The sequence below is a fragment of the Verticillium dahliae genome, genomic scaffold, assembly GCF_000150675.1.
Source record: "Verticillium dahliae VdLs.17 supercont1.19 genomic scaffold, whole genome shotgun sequence".
NCBI lineage: Eukaryota > Fungi > Ascomycota > Sordariomycetes > Glomerellales > Plectosphaerellaceae > Verticillium > Verticillium dahliae.
This window is the reverse complement of record NW_009276939.1, coordinates 125,722-146,805: the sequence shown is the minus strand read 5'-3', so window position 1 is coordinate 146,805 and position 21,084 is coordinate 125,722. Positions and strand designations below refer to the sequence as shown.

The following is a 21,084-nucleotide window of genomic DNA, read 5'->3' as shown; positions in this document are numbered from 1 at the left end:
TGGTGGGGGTGGAGAAATCCCCGCATCCCCAAACGTCACAACGTGGTTTTATGTTTTCGGCTTCTTAGCCGAGATGTTGGGCGATTATGCCAAATGTAACTACCGAGCCCGAGGTTGACACATGAATATCGCGTTGCTTGGTGACGGTACTTGATGCGCTGATACTTTGGAATTTGGAATGGGCACAAATCTACACCGGCGAAGCCTTGTACGAGTGGATGACCTGTGGCTTGAGGTACGATCCCAGACCCTCCGCTCCCCATTCGCCGCCGACGCCGCTCTCCTTGTAGCCGTTGAGGTGAGCATGTGGCAGCGGCTTCTCAAAGCTGTTGATCCAAATGGTGCCTGATTCGACCCTCTCGGCGATGGCTCGTGCTCGCACGAGGTCAGACGACCAGACAGTGCCGCCCAAGCCCGTTTGCGTGTTGTTCACGCGCTTGAGCACCTCGTCTTCGGTAGACCACTTCAAAATCGGGAGAATGGGGCCTTTGAAAAATTAGCCAATGGGTTCGGGACAAGGAAAGGCGAGGAGAATGATGGGACTGACCAAAAGCTTCGCCTTTTACAACCAGGGACTCGTCCGGAGGGTTGTCGATGATGGCAGGAGGCACAATGAAATTCTTGACATCCTCAGCTTTGGGGATAGGTCCTCCAAGCGCAAACTTGAACCCATTGTCGACAGCCTCACTGAAGAATGAGTGCACGATGCCGTACTGCATCTCGTTTTGCAAGGGGCCCAGCATGACGCCTTCTTCTTGATCAGACGTGGTGCCGACCTTCCAGCCCTTCACCGTGCTGACAATCTCGGCAAGGAACTCATCGTAGATGCTCTCGTGGACGTAGATCCGCTTGCTCGCGAGGCAGTATTGGCCCGAGTTGAAGAAGGCTCCCACCGCAACCTGTGGCGCCACGATCTTGGGGTTGACGTCGCCGCAGACGATGCTCGCGCTGTTCCCGCCGAGCTCCAGAGTGATGGTCTTGAGCGTCTCGGCGGCGTTCACCATGATCTTCTTACCTGTCGCTGTGGATCCAGTGAAGGTGATTTTATCGACGCCGGGGTGGGAGCACATCCACGGACCGAGGTTCGCGTCGCCATGCAGCACCTGGAGCACACCCTTCGGCAGGAGGTGGTTTGTCAACTCTGCGAGCTTGAGAGCCGAGTACGGTGTGAATGGTGAGGGCTTCAAAATGATGCAATTGCCGGTAACCAAGGCCGCGGCGATCTTGGCCACTGCCAAGACCAGCGGAAAATTCCAGGGGCAGATGGCCACGACAACGCCAACTGGCTGCTGTCTGATAGTGAGACGGAGTGTCTCGTTGTCCAGCGTGACCTTCTCCTCCGGCTCGAGCAATCCCGCTGTTGCATGTTAGCCTTTTCGCCTGAACGATAAAGCTCGGGAGCGTACCATTGAATTGGAGAAAGTTGCTTGCGTGGTCAACCTCAATTCTCGCGAATTCGATCTGAGAAGCGATCAGTCAAGTCTCCCGCCCTCCAGTTTCAAGACCGCGCATACCGGCTTGCCGGCCTCTTTGGTCAGCAGAGTCGCCATCTGCTCTGAATTCTCCAGCAGAACGTCGCGTATCGCGCTAACGATGCGACTCCTCTCCGCCCAAGCGGTCTTCTTCCAGGCCGGGAAAGCATCCTTGGCCGCAGCGACTGCGTCTTCGAGATCCTGTCGGGAAGCCAGGGGAACATCCCACAAGGGCTTTCTGTCAGAAGGGTTGATGCCCTGGGTGACCGAGGCACCAGGCCTCAGCTCCCCGTTGATAAGGTTGCTGAACGTGAACTGTGAGTCGACCATGTTGAGTCAAAGCTTGTCTGCATTGGAAAAGTCGACTGACGTATTGGGTGAACAAGCACGCGTTATTATAGAGAGGAAAACTTGGGGTCCGGGGCCCCACGGGCAGTTCAGCGGCTCGGGCTCGGTAAATGCGGGGCAGGGAGTCTTTGCAGCACCATGGTGACGGGTCACACACTCACGGGTGTGTGTGGGGAAGAGGTCACATTCCATGTGCGAGGGGCTAGGCTACTAATCTAAACGGGAGGCTCGGATGCCAAGCACGGCAAGCGAGTCTAGTGATAGTTCCTCTGGCTTGCATTTTGCGGCTGACGTGCTTCCCCAAGGCTGTGACAAAGCATGCCAGGGTCATGAATCAGCGGCGCCGACAAGGGCGACACAAAACAGATTTCGATGTTCCTGAGCGAAGTGCAGTCTTTCGGGTTTAGTTGCTCCTGCGAGTGGTTCTGTCTAGGTGTGCTATTGTTCTTGACCAACTAATCCGCGCCCTGCATCATGAGTGCCACTACTAGGACTCTCACTGTAGTGGTCGAACCTGGATCTTGGGCGTGTCCCAGATATGCCAGTTGTCGGAATGTTCAGGGTTGCTGAACGGAAGACGAGCTGCGAACCTCATTCTATGCAAGATCGGCATTGTCAATACGATAAAAGAAGGGAACTCATGCGCCAGGAAGTATTCTTACGTATAGTTGCCAGGCGCAATATCTGTGCCGTTGGCCAGTTTGCCTAGCCACCAGAACCGTTCCGTGACTTCATCCCAGGACGTGGTGCGTTCAATGTCACCTACCGGGAAAGGAAGGACACGGTTCTTGTCCATCGTGGCGGGGTCGAAATTGCCAAAGGAAGAAGCATAGGGAGAGAATGTGGCAGAGCCGACGTAGCCGTTCTGGCCCACGACAGGAGGATACTTCCAGTTCTTTTCCTGGTAGTTCGTCTCATAGATCTAGCGTTGTTGTCAGCGTCGCCTCTGCAGCTTCACTCAGTTTGACATACGTCCCAGCGAAGCTCCTTCACTCCCCATCGGAATTGGGCATAGACTTTCGGGAAATCCTGAGCTGCCCTGCTTGTGTTGAAGGCGAAGCTACATTCTGTCAGGAAAAAACAACCAGAAAACCGCCTCGCATACGACTCGCCTGTGGTATGTATCGATGCCCTCCGCCTTCGGGCCACTGCGAGTGTACGGGTACGATGCGGGGAACAGATTACGCCTGAGGCTCTTTTTGAGGTCGAAAGCCGCACCTGATAACATTAGAAATGACCAGGCTGAGGTCGAAATCGCTTACCGAGATATGGTATGCCGAGACTCTCGCCATTGCTTCCCTCGATGATGACTTTGCCACTGTAAATTGGCAACAGCGACGGATCTGCGACCTCGGGGTACATGAAGTTGAACCTGGTCCTTCGTTAGAATTTATTGCGACCTGTATGTAAGATGAAAGACAATGCTCACTGGGCTGTTTTCGTCTCGCCCGCCCGCACGCGGAAGGTTCCACTTGGAAAGGTCACACGCGGAACCATGCTACTGGGGCGCGTGTCGAGGATATCGCCAAGGAGCCCGGGAGTACGTCCTTGGGCATTAAAGCCACCGGCCGGCTCAAGTCGGAAGGTGTAGGTGACATCCTTGTCACCTTTGTTCGTGATGTCCACCTTGTGGTATCGCTCAAAGTTATTTGTGTCGTTGAGGTTGAACCTTTCGAACGTCAGAGTTGTCTGATACTCCAAGACCTTCGTGGCGTTGATAAAGCCGGACCCAACCTGAGCAACAGGAGCCAGGAAGCCAAAGTCTTTGGGCAAGCCGACCGCTTCGAAAATCTGCCAGGGAACTGAAGTACCGCTGGCAATGATGCGGTCTCCGAGCTGCTTGGCGAATCCAGATCCATGAACAGAACGGCCCCCAAACTTGCTGATATACAGCGCAGCCACTCCTGCTATGTAAGGCGTCGCCATTGAGGTTCCACTCATTTGCGCAAATTTATTACCGGGCGCAGTGCTCCAAATCTTGCCGCCGGGCCCGGCAACATCTGGCTTGATTTGTAGTTCGTTGGTGGCGCCCCAGCTCGTGGTGTAGGAAGGGATGCCTCTAGCAACATCATTGAAGCTTACACGCCAAGAGTCATCTCTAGGCACAGTGAAGTCGACCGTCACACTAGCCCCAGCCTTCATGGCGTCGATGATAGTAGCACCGGTCTTTGCGTCAATCATGACCATCTGAGACTTGCGGGTAGAGGTCATGACTGTCGAGAACGGTCTGTCGTCGTTGTTGTAGAGGAGGATCCACCGAGCACCAAACCTTTCCAGATTGTCTTGTTTGTCGTACAGATTGCAAGTGCCTTTCCGAACGAGGACAACAGAACCGGAAAGGTCTCGTGTATCGGCTGGAAGTTTGCAAGCGTCATCCGCTACTGATGCATCGAGAGTGATGGCGACGAGCGGCAGACCGGTGATGTTCCATAGAGGACGGTTGACAGATGGGATGTAGCCCAGCTGTACATAGTCGGACTTTCCGTCAAGTGAGAACTTTGCTTTCCACGGGCGTGCAGGAACAACGCCTGTTTCGACTGAAGCGATAGCCAATACGTTGTTTCCAGAGGAGCCGCTGCTCGCATAAAAAGGTCCGTCTTCTCCGTCGTTTCCGGCTGCAACGGTAACGACAACGCCCTTGTCAACAATTCTCGAGCAGATTGAGGCCCATGGACCGTCGGAAAAGCCCGCTGCGCGAGCCACACTTGCTGTAATGATGTCGACCTAAGACCGAGATCAGTGCCATGGAAACAGTTGAGGGGGCAAATCAACACTTGGAGTCACGCACACCAGCCTCATACGCCATGAGTGTTGCATCAACCAGTGAGTCCTCATCAGTTCCGTCCACCTAGAAGTAAAAATCAGCATATTGGCCCTACCTCAGCGTTTCACAAGCGATGGCGTCTTACAGCTCCGAAAACCTTGAATGCCAGCAGCGTCGCCTCTGGCGCAACACCGACGTTACTGAAACCGATTAGTCCATGCAGGCATATGCCCATGGTCAGGCTGTCCAGGCGACTTACTGCTCGCTTTTGGCAGCAATAATGCCAGCAACATGAGTACCGTGACCGATTGTGTCCATTGGGTCATCATCAGGCACCTTGGTATTCTTGCCGTTGTAATCTGCGTTGGACGGTCAGTAAAACAGGCGCGGCGGGATCAAAGCCGCTCGATGGATGAGCTTACTCTGGCCAACCAAGTCGTATCCGCCGATGACCTTGAACCCAGGCCCAATTCCTCCACCGAGCTGATAAGGGCCAGTTAGCTGCGAAGAATCAAACAAGAGAAATCAACCAGTACACTGGAGCACTCACTGCTGTATGATTGTAATCGATTCCTGAGTCGATAACGCCAATCTTGACCCCTTTGCCAAATAACCCCGCCTCATGAAGCTTGTCTACTCCAGTGGCCTGGTGAACAGACCAATTCCCGGCCATTGCATTGTGGCTTAAGGTAGATACATCGACAGCTGCTAATTTGAACCTGTTGACAGGCCAAGCTCGTGCTACTTCGGTGACTTCCTGAAGAGTGTCCACATTGTCGTGTTCAGTCTCGACACTGAGCCCAGCAAAGACATCCGTGTCAAAGGTTTTCAAAACCTTGATACCGTTCGCCTCAATTTTCCGTGACAGGTCGGCCAAGGGGGTACCCTATCATGGAGAAATTAGCTGAGAGCGTCATAGCTGAGTTGATAAGTCCCAGAGCTCACTGGTTCTGCCTCAACAATGAACCTTTTGACCACCAGGGACGGGGCATCTCCAGCATTCTCGTCATCCCGGGCTTGGATGATATCCTGAATTGTCGCCGCTGCTAGGGGCAGAGTAAGGAGAATGCTTGACAGACGCATTTCGTCAGGTGTCGATCACTGTCGTTGGGTGAGGGTGGACGCGATGAGCCGAAGTCAACAGCCAAGCCCAGGCTTAAGTATGCATCACTTGATTCCGGAACTTCTCGCACGTGGTCCATCAGTCTCTCTACCACGCCTTGACATCCGTCTGAATCCCGGTACAATGGACGCCGACACCCATCCTTTTCGACCATCCGGGTACATCAAAGGAGGATAAGGACCCATAGCCTGCCAATTCGGGCAAACTGGCCCGTCGTACCTGCAGGCAGGGTTGTATCCGTCGTCGATTTTGCTCGTGTTTTCCAACGGTCTGGACCCGAAAGCGTGAGGTGACATTCGCAGTGCGTCTTGATGGATACCTGCGGTGTTATGATGGTTGGGCGCGAATTTGCCTCAATGGTCCGCAAAACACCTCACTTCATGATGCTACCTGCGAATGGAATCATTCTCAAGCAGAATCAACTCATACAAATTTTCTTGTTTTTCTTCTTTTGGCAAGATCCGAGCTTCTAAGGACTTGGCTCCCATTTACTGACACCTGTGTGGGCATTCGCTAAGTGTTTTGAGTCCATCGCTGAGTCAAGGGCTTTCAACTCCCTCTTGACATCGAAAATGTGAGCCCCCTGAATCCGGAAAGCTGTAACTGATCAAATCGCATGCAAACCGCGATCAACATTTTGCACGTGTTGGGGTCCCGTTCGCAGATCGAGCCACGCGACATGCCAGATCCTATCAACGGTCTCCCCGAAGGCCCTGCATCCTTTCTCGGTTGTCGGCTAGGTACCTTGATAGCCAGTTCGATAGTTCGCCCAAGAAGCTTCAATACGTCGCCGAAATAAACTCGCTTAGATGAAGAAAGCTGTCGCAGGCCTTCAAGGCCCCCTCAATCCGCTCGAACATGGCTTGTTAAATTCACTGATTTGACTACTACCGCCGTTCCTAGCAGCTCCGGAGGTCATCGAAAGCAGGCATACCTCGTGAGACTCTTTGAAGTGTCAAACTTTCATCTGGGATCTCCAGACAACAGTGGAAGATATATCACTCTGTAGCAAGGGCGGATGGGGTGAAATGCTCCTCCCAGGGCCTTCAAATCAAGCCGCAAGCTTAGGCGTCTTTAGATTGAGATTCGCCAGCTTTCAGAGCCGCCAATATTGTCGGATGGAGAATTTGATGGAATGCAAAAAGCGGGAACGATTTCGTGAAATTCAGAAAAGGGTATGAGTGTTGAGAGGGTTTCACTGCTTATGTGAACCCCAATCCAGTACTTCCGCTGTGCTTGCGAGCTCTGAATAGGTAGGGTATCTGATAAGTCTTGTGATGGTTGATTCTTGTGTAATTGTCTGCTTCTCTGAGTTACTGCTACCTACGTGAGTCAGATATACCCATCTGCTCTCAGCGATCACGTAAGCCGTAGTTCACGTGCTCCTGAGAGCAGTGGATCCCAGATATCACCATCCTAACCACAGAGTTCCCTAATATTGGTTCAACAATGAGGTTTTCTTCAGCAGATTTACATGGCGGCAAAGTTCCCTAATAATCCCTCAAGGCATTTTCAGAATCACTAGATCCTGATATACGAATTTGATACGGTTCTCACTCGAGGCACGACAAGTGCCTCCTATAACTCCTAACTCCGTACAGGGCGTCGGATTAGGGGTTGTTTGGCACTCCTAGCCCCGCGACACAGTTGTGGGTCAGCTTGGTACGGGGTCAAGTAAAGAACCGAGCACTGAGGCAATGTGGCATGCCGGACTTAGGCCTGGAGCATGGAACATGGAATCTACCTTTCATGACGTATTTAAGGGACACTGAGCGCTTCGTAAGGTCGATCAGACTTTTATCACTGTTTGACCTGATGACTCGACCCAGGCGAGAGAATCTTTCTGTCATCAACGTCATTCGAAATGGTGTCTCCGTCCGAGCAAACGATTCTGGTAACAGGCGCAAACGGCTACATTGCCCTGCATATCATCAACGAACTCTTGCAAAGCGACTACAGAGTCAGAGGCGCTGTACGATCACAGAAGGCCAGTGACAAAGTCCGCGAAACTTTTCCTAGCTACTGGGGTTCTCGACTCGAAATCGCCATCGTGACCGATATTACGAACTCTGAAAACTATAATGGTGCCCTCGACGATACGATCACAGCTGTCATCCATACCGCCAGCCCTGTACATGGCGTTGTTGAAGACAACATTCGGGACATGCTGAACCCTGCCATTCAAGGTGCAACCGCCATCCTGGATGCAGTATCGCGGTTGGCTTCGTCCTCAGGCCGGAGAGTCATTCACTTGTCTTCGTTGTCAGCCATGTTAAACCCTGCTCAGGGCTTTCGACCGGGCTACACGTATTCGGAGAAAGATTACAATCCGATCACGTTTGATGAGGCAGTGTTAATAGCGGACCGCAGCGAACTGTACATCGCTTCCAAGTCTCTTTCAGAACGCGCGGTATGGGACTGGTTCAGCCAGAACAAGCCGAGCTTTGATCTCGTCTGCATCAATCCTTCCATGATCCTAGGGCCACACCTGGATCGCATTGAGTCAACACAAACAACGTCGACCGGCGCCATGCTATGGGCGATTGTTGATGCCGCATCTATTCCGGCACTCATGTTTGGTGGCTGTGTCGACGCCCGCGACTGTGCTGCGATCATCAGGGCAGCTATTGAGACGCCCGAGGCAAGCGGTCAGAGATATCTCGTTGCTCGTTACTTTGACTGGCAGACCGCAGCGGATATAGCGAGAGAGCACCACCCAGAGCTCGCAAGTCGTATTCCGATTGGCGAGCCTGGGTCTGGGAAATCAAAGGCCGAAGAACGCATTTATCAAGTAGATGGCTCAAAAGAGTCTTCCCAGCAAACTGGGCAATTGAGTAATCGTTTCCCCTGGCCACAACAGTCACTGATTCGATGCTTGAATTCCTAGCTGCAGAGAAGCGGGAGCACAATTGATAGAGTGGGTAGAAAGACGCACGTTAGTGAGGAACGGCGGTAGGGATAGCCAACTACGGGTGTTATTACCCAAGGCAGTACGGAGAAATTCAACTTCTCGCAAGAACACAAGCCCTATCCTATTTTATCATCATTGAATTCGGCTCACTTAATCTGCTCTTTCTATTACACCAAATTATGTACAGTCTAATCGCTCAAGTCTCCAAAGTTAGGTGCAGGTTATGTCAAGCAGTGAGTTGTCTAGGTTGGTGCAAATGAACTTGGACGGTTTACCGCTCGGGGGGGTGACGGTGATATTTTGTGCTCGAATGTTCTTGCAGAGCTGTTAAGAACGGTCAGCTGGCTTTCTTCAATATGACGGGCTTCCAAATCGGCTTACCCCTGGTGCGCTGCAGACAAGTGTGCCGACATTAGGGTCGTGGGCCTTGGATGTTGTGCCCCACATGTTCTTGAAGACAACGTCTTGGATGATCATGTTCGACTGTAGACGTCAGTTATTGCATCTGGATGCTAAAAGCGATTTTTGAACTCACGGGATATTGGTTGCAGAGGGTCAGGTTCTTCTGGCCATAGCATTGGGTGAGTTCAATTGCCCAGTCGTTATTGGTGTTGAAGAGGCCGTCGTAGGTAACATTCTTGACGTAGCCGGAGCCGCCACCACCTGACAAAGTGGGTTGGAAAGGCGTGTACATGCCCGGCCAGACCTTGATACGGGCGCCATCTGAGGCGTTGGCCATCGAAATGTTGTAGACATAGACGTTCTCCACGATGTCAAATTCGTCAATGTACTGGCCCAGGGAACCAACGGAAATGCCGTGAGAGCCGTTGCACTGAAGGCCTTGAACCACAATGTTGGTGCTGTTGGGCTTGAACGAAACGCAATCATCACCGTTGTTAATGACCGAGTTCTGAATCACAATGGAATCTGAACGGTAGGTATCCCAACCATCAGTGTTCTTAGCGAGATTCTTGCTAATGCTCTGGAGTATCTGTCAGTTGACGCACACTTGTGAAGTCTTGGGAATTCATTACCTTGACCTTCAGATCAAGGTCGCTCACAATGATATTGGAGCTATTTGCGATCAGGTTGAACCACTTGTAATCATCAGCTTAGTGCACCGGCCTCACGTTGAGAGGTTCGCTTGGGGCACGGAACTTACATCGGGAGGATTGCGCATGTTTAGGCCAGTCACTGAGCCACCGTGCAATCCGTCGATAACAAACAGAATCGGGCGCAGCAGAGCCGCGTTGGCGGCAAACGCATCCCACCACGCTTGGCCGTTTCCGTTGATGACACCCACTCCTTGGCCGTAGATGTTGACGTCTTTACCACCAAAGCGCCACATGGCAAGGGAATCCTGGTAGGCGTACTTGAACATGTGACCCGTCCAGCTCGTCATGTTGTCGCTGAAATTAATGGTGCCCGTGATAGCAACATCAATGGCATTCAGGAATGTCAAGTCTAGTGGCGATGCGATGGTGTAGTTGCGGTCCAAAACAACCGTTCCTCCATTGTTGCACTGCTGGAAAGCCTTGAGGATGGCGGCGGCGTCGTCCTTGCCAACGCAACTGGGCTTGACATAGCAGACTTTATCGGCTGCCCGCGCGGGTGAGTTCAAGTGAAGATTGCCGGGATTGAGCGGCCAAGCCTTGATATTGGGGCGCACAATTGAGGCCTTGGCTGGTGCTGCACAAACGGCGCCTTGAATGGCTGCCGCCAGCCATGCGAATGACAAGGCACTGGCTGAGACGAGCATGATGATTGATCAAATGGGGCGAGAGACTGATATGGAGATGCTGGACAAAAGCTATGAGTCCTTTTGTCGCGGTCTATGGTCCTTTCTTATATTGTATCTGCTCATCTGAGCTACTGTCCTTCATGATATCCATGTTTTGCCGCAAGATTAAGCTCTGCTTAAACTGTACAGGAGACAGGTCCTTGATCCCTACAGCCATAGAGCTTGAGAGCCAATGACATGCTAACGTACCTGTCGGGGACCCGTGGAAATGGATTAGGGCCGCATCTTGGTTTTTCCGTCTGTGCCGGACATCCGGGAGCTTGGGTCAGCTACTCCTACGAGCCAGGTGATGGGCGGCCTTCTCCATCGTGTCTAAGGCGGAGGGAGAGCCTGGTCACGAGCGCCTCTGAGGGAGACGAATTTCCATGGGCCAGGAATGGGTGGTGCGGGGGAAGAGAGTCCTCCTTTACCCCAGATTCAGCTTCACGACCTCCACAGGACAACGGTCTAGTTTAAAATTGGCCTGCGGCGAGCAACAGCTGGATCTCTTAGGTTAGGCTTCGCAGCGGGCCCATTTTGTCGTCTTCCTTTCGTGGAAAATTCCAGTACCATGGGTTTCTCGGCACAGTCGGGTGAACACCTGCGGCGATACTCTCCATTAACATCGCTAGTCATGGCCATTGTCTGCCGAGGACGACGCTTTGGTGTGTCGGTTCAGGGGAAGTGCCGCAGCTGTCAGGATGAACGCGCGTCTTGGCTTGCGCCATCCCGTCTTGGCATAGCGGGATGCCAACCCTCCAGTCGGCCGGTGATCCGTGCCTAGGCGGTGCACCCATGGACGTTTTCCTTTTGGGATGGTTGATTCATCTAGATATCGGAGTTGGTGGTTTCCAATGAGATTACTTGAAGCCACCCAATCAATTGGTCTACCCATGGGTAGCGGTCCGGACTATGTCCACGCGACGCACAGCATGCATCGCATTGTGAATGGTATCAAATGGGTGCAGAAGCCTACGGCCTACACATTCAGGATGATTTTTAATTGCATCTACACATTGTCTCAATGCGGTTTCTTCGGCTCAAGGAGTAGTCTCAGCTACCCGCGCTTCGGATGCTGTCGCAAAGCGTGTCCAGGAAAGGTCAGTACGACAATGCCATGCGGGGAGGATCCTGCTCGACGTCGTATGATTGAGCTGGGGGATAATCATAGTTATCAATGGCTTCACGTACGCACCACCTATAGGTAGTTACAAACTGCGTCATGTGAGGCACCAGCTATGGTTGCCAATGGTGTGACGTATGGTAACAAAATGATAGTTGCAAGCGGCCTTGCGTACGAGTCCCATATAAGTCTGCCGCATTTAGTCATTACTACTGCTGTGGGTGCCGGTCAGGGCCCGGGTCAAGGCCCTTAATCCGACACGCACCCCTCCCTTTCGCCAGCTTGATGATGGGAACATTACTTTACAGACCTGTTGTAAACAGACCACCCAGAGTTCCACCAATGTTGAGACGGCGACTCGTGCTCAGGTGCCCCTAGTGTGACGCAAGTCAACTCCAGCATTCCAAGAGTCCAGACGTCTTGGCAATATGAGATTAGCGCGAATGTCATCAGTGTCCGGCACCCTTAGCAGTACGGCATCGGCATTGGGAAGGACCCCCGACACCTGAAGACTCGTCGTCTGAGCAGTATATATAGCCGTCGTAGCTTCAGTCAATGTCCATACTTCTGGAGACGAGTCTCATATCCATCTTCTTAGACGCCAGCTGAGAAAGTCCAACAGCCATGTTCATAAATTTGACTGTCATCTCTGTCCTCTTGAGCAGTCTTAATGGCCTCGTCTTTTCTGAGCCGGTTCCCCTAACACCGGATCGTGTGGCCCTCCATCCCCGAGCAACAACGTGTACCCCGACAGCAGGCGGGTTAAGTACTGTTGACGATGTGCCGGCCATACAGTCTGCCATTAAGAGCTGCGCAAGTGGTACAATTCTGATTCCCGCTGGCCAAACCTATCATATCAACAGTCAGCTGTCTTTCGCTGGCTGTACTGGATGTACGCTGCAACTAGACGGCGTGCTATCCGTGTCGACCGACTTCAATTACTGGAACGGCAAATCACAGGTCATCTCCCTATCAAAGATCACTGGTGCGACTATCACAGGGTCAGGCACCATCAACGGCAACGGCCAAGCAAGCTGTGAGTGTTACCAAAGCCGCTGAGCATGTGTCCTTCGCGTCAACATTTGCACATACAAGTAGACGTCCTCACACCAAAGTAGGGGACCACATAATCACAGCGACCGACTATGTTCGGCCCAAGCTCATTCGGGTCGAGGGATGCAATAACATCCACTTCAGTGGGTTCACGGTGAAGGATGCGCCCATGTTCCACATCGTCACGAACGGCAACTCGAAAGACATCACCTACTCCGATCTCACTCTGCACTCTGTAAGCACCTCAGCCAACGTCGCCCACAACACTGACGGGTTTGACATTGGGCCCGCATCGAACGTCAGGGTGCTCAACTCGCAGGTCACCAACGACGATGACTGCGTGGTTCTGAAGCCTGGAGCTGACCAGGTGCATGTCGAAGGCGTCACCTGCACCGGTTCCCACGGCCTCTCCGTCGGCAGCCTTGCCGGTACCGCGGGAGCCAACGACGTTGTCACGAACAGCATCTTCAAGAACTGCACAGTCGCCAGCTCAGATAAGGCGGCGGGCATCAAGTTCTTCGACAGTTCATCGGGCCACGGCAGCGCAAGTGTCAGCAACGTCACATGGCAAGACATCATCTGCGACAAGTGCGATTATGCCTTCCGCGTCCTTACCTGCTACCAGTCCACCACGACGGCTGACTGCACAGCGCATCCGGCCGTGGCCAACATGCAGGGTATCGTTCTTGACGGCTTCACCGGTACCACGTCAGGGCACTACAAGAACAACGTGGCCAACATCAACTGCTCTCCTTCGGGAACGTGTGGCATCACGGTGAAGCGGTTCAGTGTCACAGCACCCAGCGGTGCCAACACGGTGTTGTGTGCCAATACTCCGAGCAACCTTGGACTGACCTGCACATCGGGGGCTTCTGGTTAAATCGGCATTCAAAGAAACCAGAACTGCAATACTGGAGGGAGGAAGTGGCGGGGGTGCTGGCTGGAACATTAGGTTTGAGATGGTCCTTGTGGTCCTAGAAGCAAGCCATCTTCAGGCGCCTAAGCTTCGTGTTGGCCCACGGTCGCATACAAATTTCACAGCCCAGGCAGTCATCGAGGCTGACAAGGTAGTTTTAAAAAGTACCATTTTCACATACCATCTGCGGTCAAGTGGCAATTAAGCTTTCAGATCCGGAGATAGGCTTCTGGGACTGTTCCCCTGACATGTTTTATGGCGAACCACACTCGGCCATGGCCGGGACTAGTGCATCTCGACATGGCAGGTCATTGCTTGTCCGCCAAAAGAAGCTGAGCTTGGGATGCAACCATGTTGGCTGCAGCTCCGCCCATGTTCACGAATGATTTAGTCGCTGGCCCACGACATAGACCTATCGCGCAATCCAGGGTCCTGCAGATGTCCAGCCACATTTGTCTCATGGGTCTGCCATTTGGCTGGAGCTGCCATATGATTCTGGTCTCTTCTGCCCACAGTCAGTACGGCCACAGGTTTCAAGCACCAAACCTGCTACCAACTGCCATCAATATTGCATGTTTACACCAACACTGTTTCCAAAGATAGGATGACAACGATGCAGCACCTACGCCAGGAGAAATGGGAAATGGAAAAATGGCCCACAGCACCAGGTTCTTGATCTCATGTCGAGTAGATTCATCGAGTAAGAATTACCGAGCAGGCAAAACAAATATGTTAAAAGGACTGTACGCATCAGTGTTCTTTGCTAGTGGGCACATCCAGCACTACATTACACTCTTCCGTCTCATACTTCTACATCGTAATATTCAGACATCATACGCACGCCAATTGTATTGTAATCCCCCAAGTCCATGCTTATCCATCTTCTCTGCAGCAACCAGCCTCCTCCGCACGCGTTACTACTCTTACTACTCAAACATGGCTACCACAGTTGCCGATGATGTTGCCCTTGATGCTTCCGTCATGGACGACCTCAACAGCCCCGAGGCCAAGGCACTCCTGGACACGATTGATAAGCTCCGTTCTATCAATGTTGGCGACATCATCAGTCTCCCACAGATCATCGTCGTCGGCGACCAGTCCTCGGGCAAGTCGTCCGTCCTAGAAGCAATCTCACGCGTCCCCTTTCCTGTCAAAGGCGATCTGTGCACGCGATTCGCCACGGAGCTGGTTCTCCGTCTTTCTTCCACCTCCTATGTTAATGTCACCATCCGCTTCGCCAAGGGGTCTTCGGGGGATCAGGAGCCCTTCCACAGGGAAGAACTCGACCTCAGCCGCCTCCCGTCCCTGATCGAAGAGGCTACGGAACGCATGGGCATCCGGCCTGGCTCAGATGTCGGGTTCTCACGAGACGTGCTGCGCATCGAGGTTTCTGGGCCTGATGTCCCATCTCTTACACTCGTAGACCTTCCCGGTTTCTACCACTCTTCAACGGGCGAACAGTCTCTCGAGGGCATCAAGATTGTCAACCGCCTCGTCAAGAGCTACATGGCTCAAGAACAGAGCATCATTTTGGCAGTGCTCTCGGCGAGCACGCAGCTAGCCTCCCAGCGGATTCTTGACGAGACCAGGGAGCACGATCCCAAGAGACTGCGCACGCTCGGCGTCATCACGAAGCCCAACGTGCCAAAGCCAGGTCTCTCCAACGAAGCGAAATACCTCCAGCTCGCCAGGAACGAAGAACCAAGGCCCGCTCCACGCAGCCCGAGATGCGAGCGCACCTTGTCGACATTGCGGAGGAGTTTCAGCGCATCGCGCGGAACGCCATCAGCGGCAACTACGGCGAGCGCTTCTTTGATGACCTTGACGAGAAGAACCTCCGCAAGCTGTGCGCGCAACTGCGTAACCTCAACAGCGCGTTCCACCATGTCCTCATGACGAGGGGGCATGAGCCAGGAGATCCTTCGTGGAGGCCCGCCTGGCGAGCCGTCGCAGTCACAGGACGTCGCTCCGCCGCCGGTGCATCTCCAGGAGGCACTGGAGTATTTCCAGTTCCCCAAGCCAGAGCCTGTCTTTGAAGAGGCCCTCAAGACAGAGATGAGGGCTCTCGCAGCCGCCAACCAGGGCAGAGAATTTCCCGGGTCACCGAACACAGATCTCGCGATCCAGATGTTCCGGCGGCAGGCCAAGCCTTGGTGGGGGATCGCCGAACGGCACCTGGACGTCGTGACAGAGCTCAGCAAGTCTTTCGTGGAGCAGCTGATTGAACATATCATCGGCGACGACAAGACAACCCTCGACGCAATCCTCCACTCGTGTGTGGATGTTTTCTTGGAAAAGAAGAAAAAAGGAGCTCAAGGCCAAGCTGGACGAGCTGCTTTTGCCTTATGAAGCCGTATTCGGAATGCCCCTTGTGGCGGAGTTCAACTCGACCATGTCTGTGAGGGAGGTTGAGCGGGTGACGGAGCGCGTTGTCGACGTGCTTCAGAACATGGGATCCGCGCTGGCCGAGGGGCTTGCGGAGGGGACCATGGATCGCTATGATGTCGCCCGCACCATTCAGAAGACGCCGTCGCTGAGGGATGAGTTCGGCATTGACCAGACGATCGACAACATGGAAACGTATTACGAGGTGGGCTTCCTCATCTTTTCCCTCTGTCTCGTTCATGGAGTGGCTCCACTGGATGTGGTGCTCATTGCTTCTGCTAGATGTCGCGTTGGACCTTCACGGAAAATGTAGCGTACCTCGCGCTCGAGAGTTGTCTGATCACCCGCCTGCCAGACATAATGACCCCTGGCAGAGTCAATCGCATGGAAGATTAAAAGGTCGAAGAGCTTGCCTTAGAGTCAGAGGACGTGCTGGCCGAGAGGGAGATGATTCAGACGCAGGCCGATCTACTGAAGAATGCCATTGGAATCTGTCGGCGACACAGACCTCGCGGCAGCGGTGGTGGTGGTGGTGGTGAGTGCCAGCGATTGATCCCAAGACGTCGTTTCCCTGAGCCGCCGTGCTGACTATCTCCTCCGTGTAGCAGCTGTCTCATCTCGAAGCACTCCCTCTATAGTCACGCCGGGGAATGATTCATCGTCGTTGCCGAGTGGCTTCGGCTGGTCCCCAAGTCACTCAAGGACAGGGTCTCTCGCCTCTGAATTAAGCAGCGTCGAAGGATCGCCAGGGGAGACTGAGCACGGCACCAAACCGGGATCTAATCACGGCAGACGCAAAACCCGCGCCGATGTATATTCACAGCCACCTCCGAGCTTCAAAGGCTGAGGCGTTGCGGTTTGGCTGCTGATGATGAACCATTATGGGTTTACGTGTGTACAAGGTGTGAGGCAACTGGTTACGGATTGTGTATTTTGCCGGGTCGACATTGGCCTGTTCACGCGTGGGATACTCCTCAAATATTAGATGTTTTGTTTTACTTTACTTAATCGATTCTACTGCTTCCATCAACATCTTTCTCATCTCCTCTCTGGCAACTCCTCACACAGAACACTCATCAGTCTCCGTAGGCTCCGGAAGCACCGCGGACGTAGACGTAGCGCACACGCATCCCTTGTCGGCAAGGCTCGTCACAGGCGGCGCATCGCAGGTAGCCGAGGGCTCGTGGGCGAGGAACGTGGCCGTGGGCTGCAGCGCCACGGCCTCGGCCCTGACGAGGACGGGGATGATCTGGCCCGTGGCGAGGCGGAAGGGGCGGTGGTTGAGGCCCTTGAGCAGGCTCGTGATCTGGCCCGAGTGGCTCGTGATGCTGAGCCACGTCTTGGCGTCGGCGCGGAAGACGTCGTCGAGGACGGCGCGGGCGCGAGCGTCCTTGGCGGCGTTGGTCTCGTTCTCGTCTTCGCGCCAGAGCTCGTCGAGCTCGGTGAAGCCGGCCTCGAACTCGAAAAAGGGAAACTCGGCGGCGATGGACGTCTTGTTGGCGCGCCAGTTGCACGTGTGCACCGTCATGCCCTCGCGGAAGCCCTCCTTGACGAGGGGCACGAAGGGGCGGTCGGCGGGCTGGTCGAGGCCGGCATAGGTGTAGTTGGCCGTCTGGCCGCAGCGGGCGAGGGGGCTCGCGTAGTACGACTCGAAGTAGGGCATCTTCTGCGTGGCGATGCGGTCGCGGAAGTAGTTGTTGGCCTTGAGGGCCTCGTTGATGCCGGCGGGGGTGAGGTGGGCGTCGGCCCAGATGGCCGTGCCGTTGCCCTGCTGCTCAGCCCAGTAGCACTACTCCGCCATTAGCGATTCTCGTTCCCCTCTCATGAGGCCAATCCTGAAGCAGAGGAGGCCATGCGAAACCAAAGGATGGAGGACGTACGTTCCAGGCCGGGGTACCGTAGAAGGACTCGGCGGCGTTGTGCCAGCCCTCGCCGTGGCGGCCCATGAAGAGGATCTTGTAGGTGACGCTGCCGTCCTTGTGGCAGCCCGAGTTCAGGTAGCTGAGCCAGGCCTCGAAGCGCTGCCACTGGCTCTTCTCGCCCTTGGGGTCAAAGTGCTTGTCGGTGGGGTACTCGCGATCGATGAGGCCAAAGTTGGTCGTGGCCTGCGATATTTCGGGGTCAGCGAGAGACTTTGTCGGCAGCTTTTTGATCTGCTCACGACGGCGCACTCACATAATCGAAGCCCGTGGGGTTGGTCGCCAGGTCATCCTGCTGGAAGTAGCCAGGCACAGACGTGAAGTTGATCGACTTGCCCACGGCCTCGGCCCACCGCGCGAGAGCAGTAGGCGCAAAGGCGGCGGCGGCGGTGGCAGCGAGAGCGAAACCCTTCATCGTGAGCGTCGAGGGAGGGCGGAATTGGACAAGAGGGTTGCAACCTGGATCTGGCGATCACATCACATGGCGAGACACGGCTGGGCCAGGCGGCCGACTCGCCTTTATACCTGGTGAAGCTGCTGCCGATGACGGTGCCATGGCTCCCTGCAGAAGACCCAATGGCCCGGGTAAGCTCGCAAGTCTCTCTTCTAGGACATTGATCCGCACTGACATGGTGAGGGGGGCAAACAGACGAGTCGAGAGCAGAGAGAGCACGTGTGAGGAGAAGGGCAACCTGCAGTGAGTGTTTCCCCGTCCCCGTCACTGGCGATCCCCTGTCACCGCCAATCACTCCCCAACGTGGTAGCGGTGGTGTGGGGCATCTCTACCGCTAGGAGACGCTGGTTCCTACTTGATCAAGTCTGTAGGCCGACATGGTGATAATTCCCGAGCTGGGGGTTAGTTGCTTGATGGGGGGGAGGTCGCGAGAGGTGCCACCGAGGGTTCCTGGGTTCCTGGGTTCCTGCAGGACGTCCCGGGACGATGCCTGGGGGGGGGGGGGGGGACTCCTAGGCCTGGGATGATAAAAAAGGTCTTGGCTCCTCGGTTCTCGTGCCCGGTCTGGAGTCCTGGTGGTACCCTGTCAAGCCTGTTTTCCAACAGTACGCCGGAGAACCTGAGGGCAGCACCACGTGGGCTGCTCGAACAGACTCTTGACGCTTGGCGCAATCTTGGACTTTGTCCACCTCAGATAACGAAAGCCGGACAACGATAGCAAGCTCGCTTTGCTGTGAGGGGGCTATCACGCTCCGCTCGAGCAGACTCTCTCATCGTCACTTAACTCGGCTGGCTCTGTCTTGACCGGACCCGGACCGATGCCAGGGAAACGCCGGGTTTCTCCGGGTCTTGCGATACAGCCACTTCCCCGCAAACTATTTGCCAAGTCGGCAAACCGTCTCCATTGGGGAGACTCAGGCTCGGGTTGAAGTCACAGCGACATGACGAGAGATGCCACGACCAGAGTCAAAATCGCCGTAGATTGCCTCTCGTTTCCCCGCATGCACGTCCCCATGACAATGATACCGAACTTGACAAGGCCTTGTATTTCCATTTACCCCAGGAAATTTGCATGCCGTCTCAGTGATGCCGTAGCAAGCAAGCCCACCCATCACTCCACAACCCCAGCATCCCGCAGCCCTCGCAGCGCCTGCAACACCCTCGCCGCATTGCCCCCGCGGCCCCCGTCCCCAGCCCCGTCCCCAACAATAACCCCGGCAACAGCCCGCTCGTCCGGCTCAAGGGCGTTCCAGAACCGCCCCAGCACAGCGACCTGCGCGCCGGCGCCGGCGCCCGTCGTCGTCGGCGTCGCGCGAAACACCCTCGCCAGCCCGACGAACAGGTAGACGACGGCCTCTCGCGTGCCGTGCAGCTGGACGCGCGGCAGCAGGTCGAGCAGCCAGGTGACGACCTCGAGGCCGAGGGCGTCGCAGCAGCCGAGGGCGCGGTCCTGGTCGAGGGCGCAGCAGGCGAAGAGGGCGTGCTGGAAGAGGTCGAAGACGAGGGGCGGCTCGTCGCGGGGCGGGACGTTGGCGAGGAGGGCGCGCTGGCGGGCGAAGAGGGGGGTCGGTGTGCTGGCGGCGCCGCCGCTGCTGGCGGTGCTCAGGGAGAGGGCTTCGACGTGGCGCATGACGAAGGTGAGGGCCGCGTGGAAGCCGGGGACGAAGAGGGCTGCGGGGATGTCGTCGAGGTCGGGGGTGTAGTCTGCGAGGAAGGCCGGCAGGTCGAAGACGGCGCCGCGGCCTGCGTTGGCGGCGTTGCGGGTGCGGGGCAGCAGGGCGAGGAGGTGGTGGCGATCGAGCAGGGCGCGTTCGCCGGAGTGGAGGATGACGGTACAGCGGGCTTGGAGGTGGGGATACGAGAGCCGGAGAGCGGCTTGGGTAGAGACGAGATGAGAGGGGAACTGGCTGCCATGGGGGTCACAGGCGTGCTGGTTCGAGATGGCGAGGGGATGTCTGGCGTCGTGGTCTGGGGGGTAGCTGTAATTATTAACGTTGACGGCAGGGTGGCCGTTTTCGAAGTGGTGACAGGTAGGATGACCGTGACGAACGTTATGATGATGGCCTGGGCCGCAAAAGGGTGAACGAAACATGGTGATGGTTCTCGTTCTTCCAGGCACAGGTTGCTCAATGTCTTTGCCCTTTCACAGCAGATCTCAAGAGTGGCATGGTGGGTGTCCAAGGTGTCTTAAGAGGGCAGATCTGCGTTGTACCAACACATTTCGATGTTCTGATTGACAAACTACAAGAGGCATGAATCAGAAATGGACAAACTGGTCGTGATGATTCCATGACAATCGCCAGCACAGCAAGCAAGCAGAGTCGCCAGCCTCAACACGCCCCCAACACCTAAATACCGAAAACTGAAAACCGAAACATGATAACAAAGATGGCAAAAGGAGTAGCCTCAAGTGGCTCCCATGCAAAAGGAAACTCTCCCCGAGACAGGTTCGAACTGTCGATCTCCCGATTGATCTGTTGTTAACAGTCGGACGCCTTAACCAACTGGGCCACCAGGGACGATGTTGATTGGATGACAGAAAATCAATCCAGAGCAAACTATCATGTCAAATTTGACATGCACTAGCAAAGACAAAAGAGGTAGATGCTCCCCGAGACAGGATCGAACTGTCGATCTCCCGATATACTATGCAAGTAACAGTCGGACGCCTTGACCAGCTGGGCCACCAGGGATGTGTGCAGCGCAAAATCGGGGGCTTCATTAGGGCTTTGGAACGGAGGGGCGAGATGAGAGGGTGGGTGGGTTCATGGCGAGAAATAGAGGAGGGCGGGACTCCATCAAGCTCTCTCCATCGTGGTCCGTTTTGAGTGGATTG

At 54.8% G+C, this 21,084-nt stretch overlaps 7 protein-coding genes and 2 non-coding genes across 9 annotated transcripts; 3 read left to right on the top strand and 6 right to left on the bottom strand.

Moving 5' to 3' along the window:
- Nucleotides 1-190: 190 nt before the first annotated feature.
- On the bottom strand, nucleotides 191-1,802 carry VDAG_08101 (aldehyde dehydrogenase; the record flags this gene model as incomplete). The annotated part of the gene is made up of 4 exons (XM_009657478.1): nucleotides 191-486; nucleotides 548-1,357; nucleotides 1,407-1,461; nucleotides 1,515-1,802. 4 exons carry the CDS (start codon nucleotides 1,800-1,802, stop codon nucleotides 191-193), a joined length of 1,449 nt encoding a protein of 482 aa, XP_009655773.1.
- A 473-nt stretch (nucleotides 1,803-2,275) lies between these two features.
- Nucleotides 2,276-5,693, bottom strand: VDAG_08100 (serin endopeptidase; the record flags this gene model as incomplete). The annotated part of the gene is made up of 15 exons (XM_009657477.1): nucleotides 5,530-5,693; nucleotides 5,135-5,470; nucleotides 5,007-5,067; nucleotides 4,844-4,943; nucleotides 4,730-4,784; nucleotides 4,609-4,668; nucleotides 4,377-4,544; nucleotides 3,779-4,298; nucleotides 3,250-3,724; nucleotides 3,083-3,192; nucleotides 2,981-3,038; nucleotides 2,793-2,880; nucleotides 2,483-2,742; nucleotides 2,335-2,416; nucleotides 2,276-2,287 (listed from the first exon to the last, which is right to left on the bottom strand). Exons 1-15 carry the CDS (start codon nucleotides 5,665-5,667, stop codon nucleotides 2,276-2,278), a joined length of 2,523 nt encoding a protein of 840 aa, XP_009655772.1. The 5' UTR covers nucleotides 5,668-5,693.
- A 1,878-nt stretch (nucleotides 5,694-7,571) lies between these two features.
- Nucleotides 7,572-8,663, top strand: VDAG_08099 (NADPH-dependent methylglyoxal reductase GRE2; the record flags this gene model as incomplete). Its single annotated transcript, XM_009657476.1, has 2 exons — nucleotides 7,572-8,498; nucleotides 8,595-8,663. The coding sequence occupies 2 exons, from the start codon at nucleotides 7,572-7,574 to the stop codon at nucleotides 8,661-8,663; spliced, it is 996 nt and encodes a 331-aa protein (XP_009655771.1).
- Nucleotides 8,664-8,828: 165 nt separating this feature from the next.
- On the bottom strand, nucleotides 8,829-10,377 carry VDAG_08098 (polygalacturonase; the record flags this gene model as incomplete). Its single annotated transcript, XM_009657475.1, has 5 exons — nucleotides 8,829-8,942; nucleotides 9,000-9,101; nucleotides 9,154-9,600; nucleotides 9,653-9,715; nucleotides 9,781-10,377. The coding sequence occupies 5 exons, from the start codon at nucleotides 10,375-10,377 to the stop codon at nucleotides 8,829-8,831; spliced, it is 1,323 nt and encodes a 440-aa protein (XP_009655770.1).
- A 1,768-nt stretch (nucleotides 10,378-12,145) lies between these two features.
- VDAG_08097 (polygalacturonase) lies at nucleotides 12,146-13,454 on the top strand (the record flags this gene model as incomplete). Its single annotated transcript, XM_009657474.1, has 2 exons — nucleotides 12,146-12,557; nucleotides 12,640-13,454. 2 exons carry the CDS (start codon nucleotides 12,146-12,148, stop codon nucleotides 13,452-13,454), a joined length of 1,227 nt encoding a protein of 408 aa, XP_009655769.1.
- Nucleotides 13,455-14,426: 972 nt separating this feature from the next.
- Nucleotides 14,427-16,271, top strand: VDAG_08096 (interferon-induced GTP-binding protein Mx1; the record flags this gene model as incomplete). The annotated part of the gene is made up of 5 exons (XM_009657473.1): nucleotides 14,427-15,131; nucleotides 15,182-15,376; nucleotides 15,444-15,767; nucleotides 15,799-16,080; nucleotides 16,158-16,271. The coding sequence occupies 5 exons, from the start codon at nucleotides 14,427-14,429 to the stop codon at nucleotides 16,269-16,271; spliced, it is 1,620 nt and encodes a 539-aa protein (XP_009655768.1).
- A 664-nt stretch (nucleotides 16,272-16,935) lies between these two features.
- Nucleotides 16,936-18,209, bottom strand: VDAG_08095 (phosphoglycerate mutase family protein; the record flags this gene model as incomplete). Its single annotated transcript, XM_009657472.1, has 3 exons — nucleotides 16,936-17,664; nucleotides 17,756-17,980; nucleotides 18,051-18,209. The coding sequence occupies 3 exons, from the start codon at nucleotides 18,207-18,209 to the stop codon at nucleotides 16,936-16,938; spliced, it is 1,113 nt and encodes a 370-aa protein (XP_009655767.1).
- Nucleotides 18,210-20,682: 2,473 nt separating this feature from the next.
- Nucleotides 20,683-20,767, bottom strand: VDAG_20223. The gene has a single exon. It is a non-coding gene; the product is annotated as a tRNA-Asn (tRNA).
- An 88-nt stretch (nucleotides 20,768-20,855) lies between these two features.
- Nucleotides 20,856-20,941, bottom strand: VDAG_20222. Its single transcript has one exon. It is a non-coding gene; the product is annotated as a tRNA-Asn (tRNA).
- Between the last annotated feature and the right edge of the window lie 143 nt (nucleotides 20,942-21,084).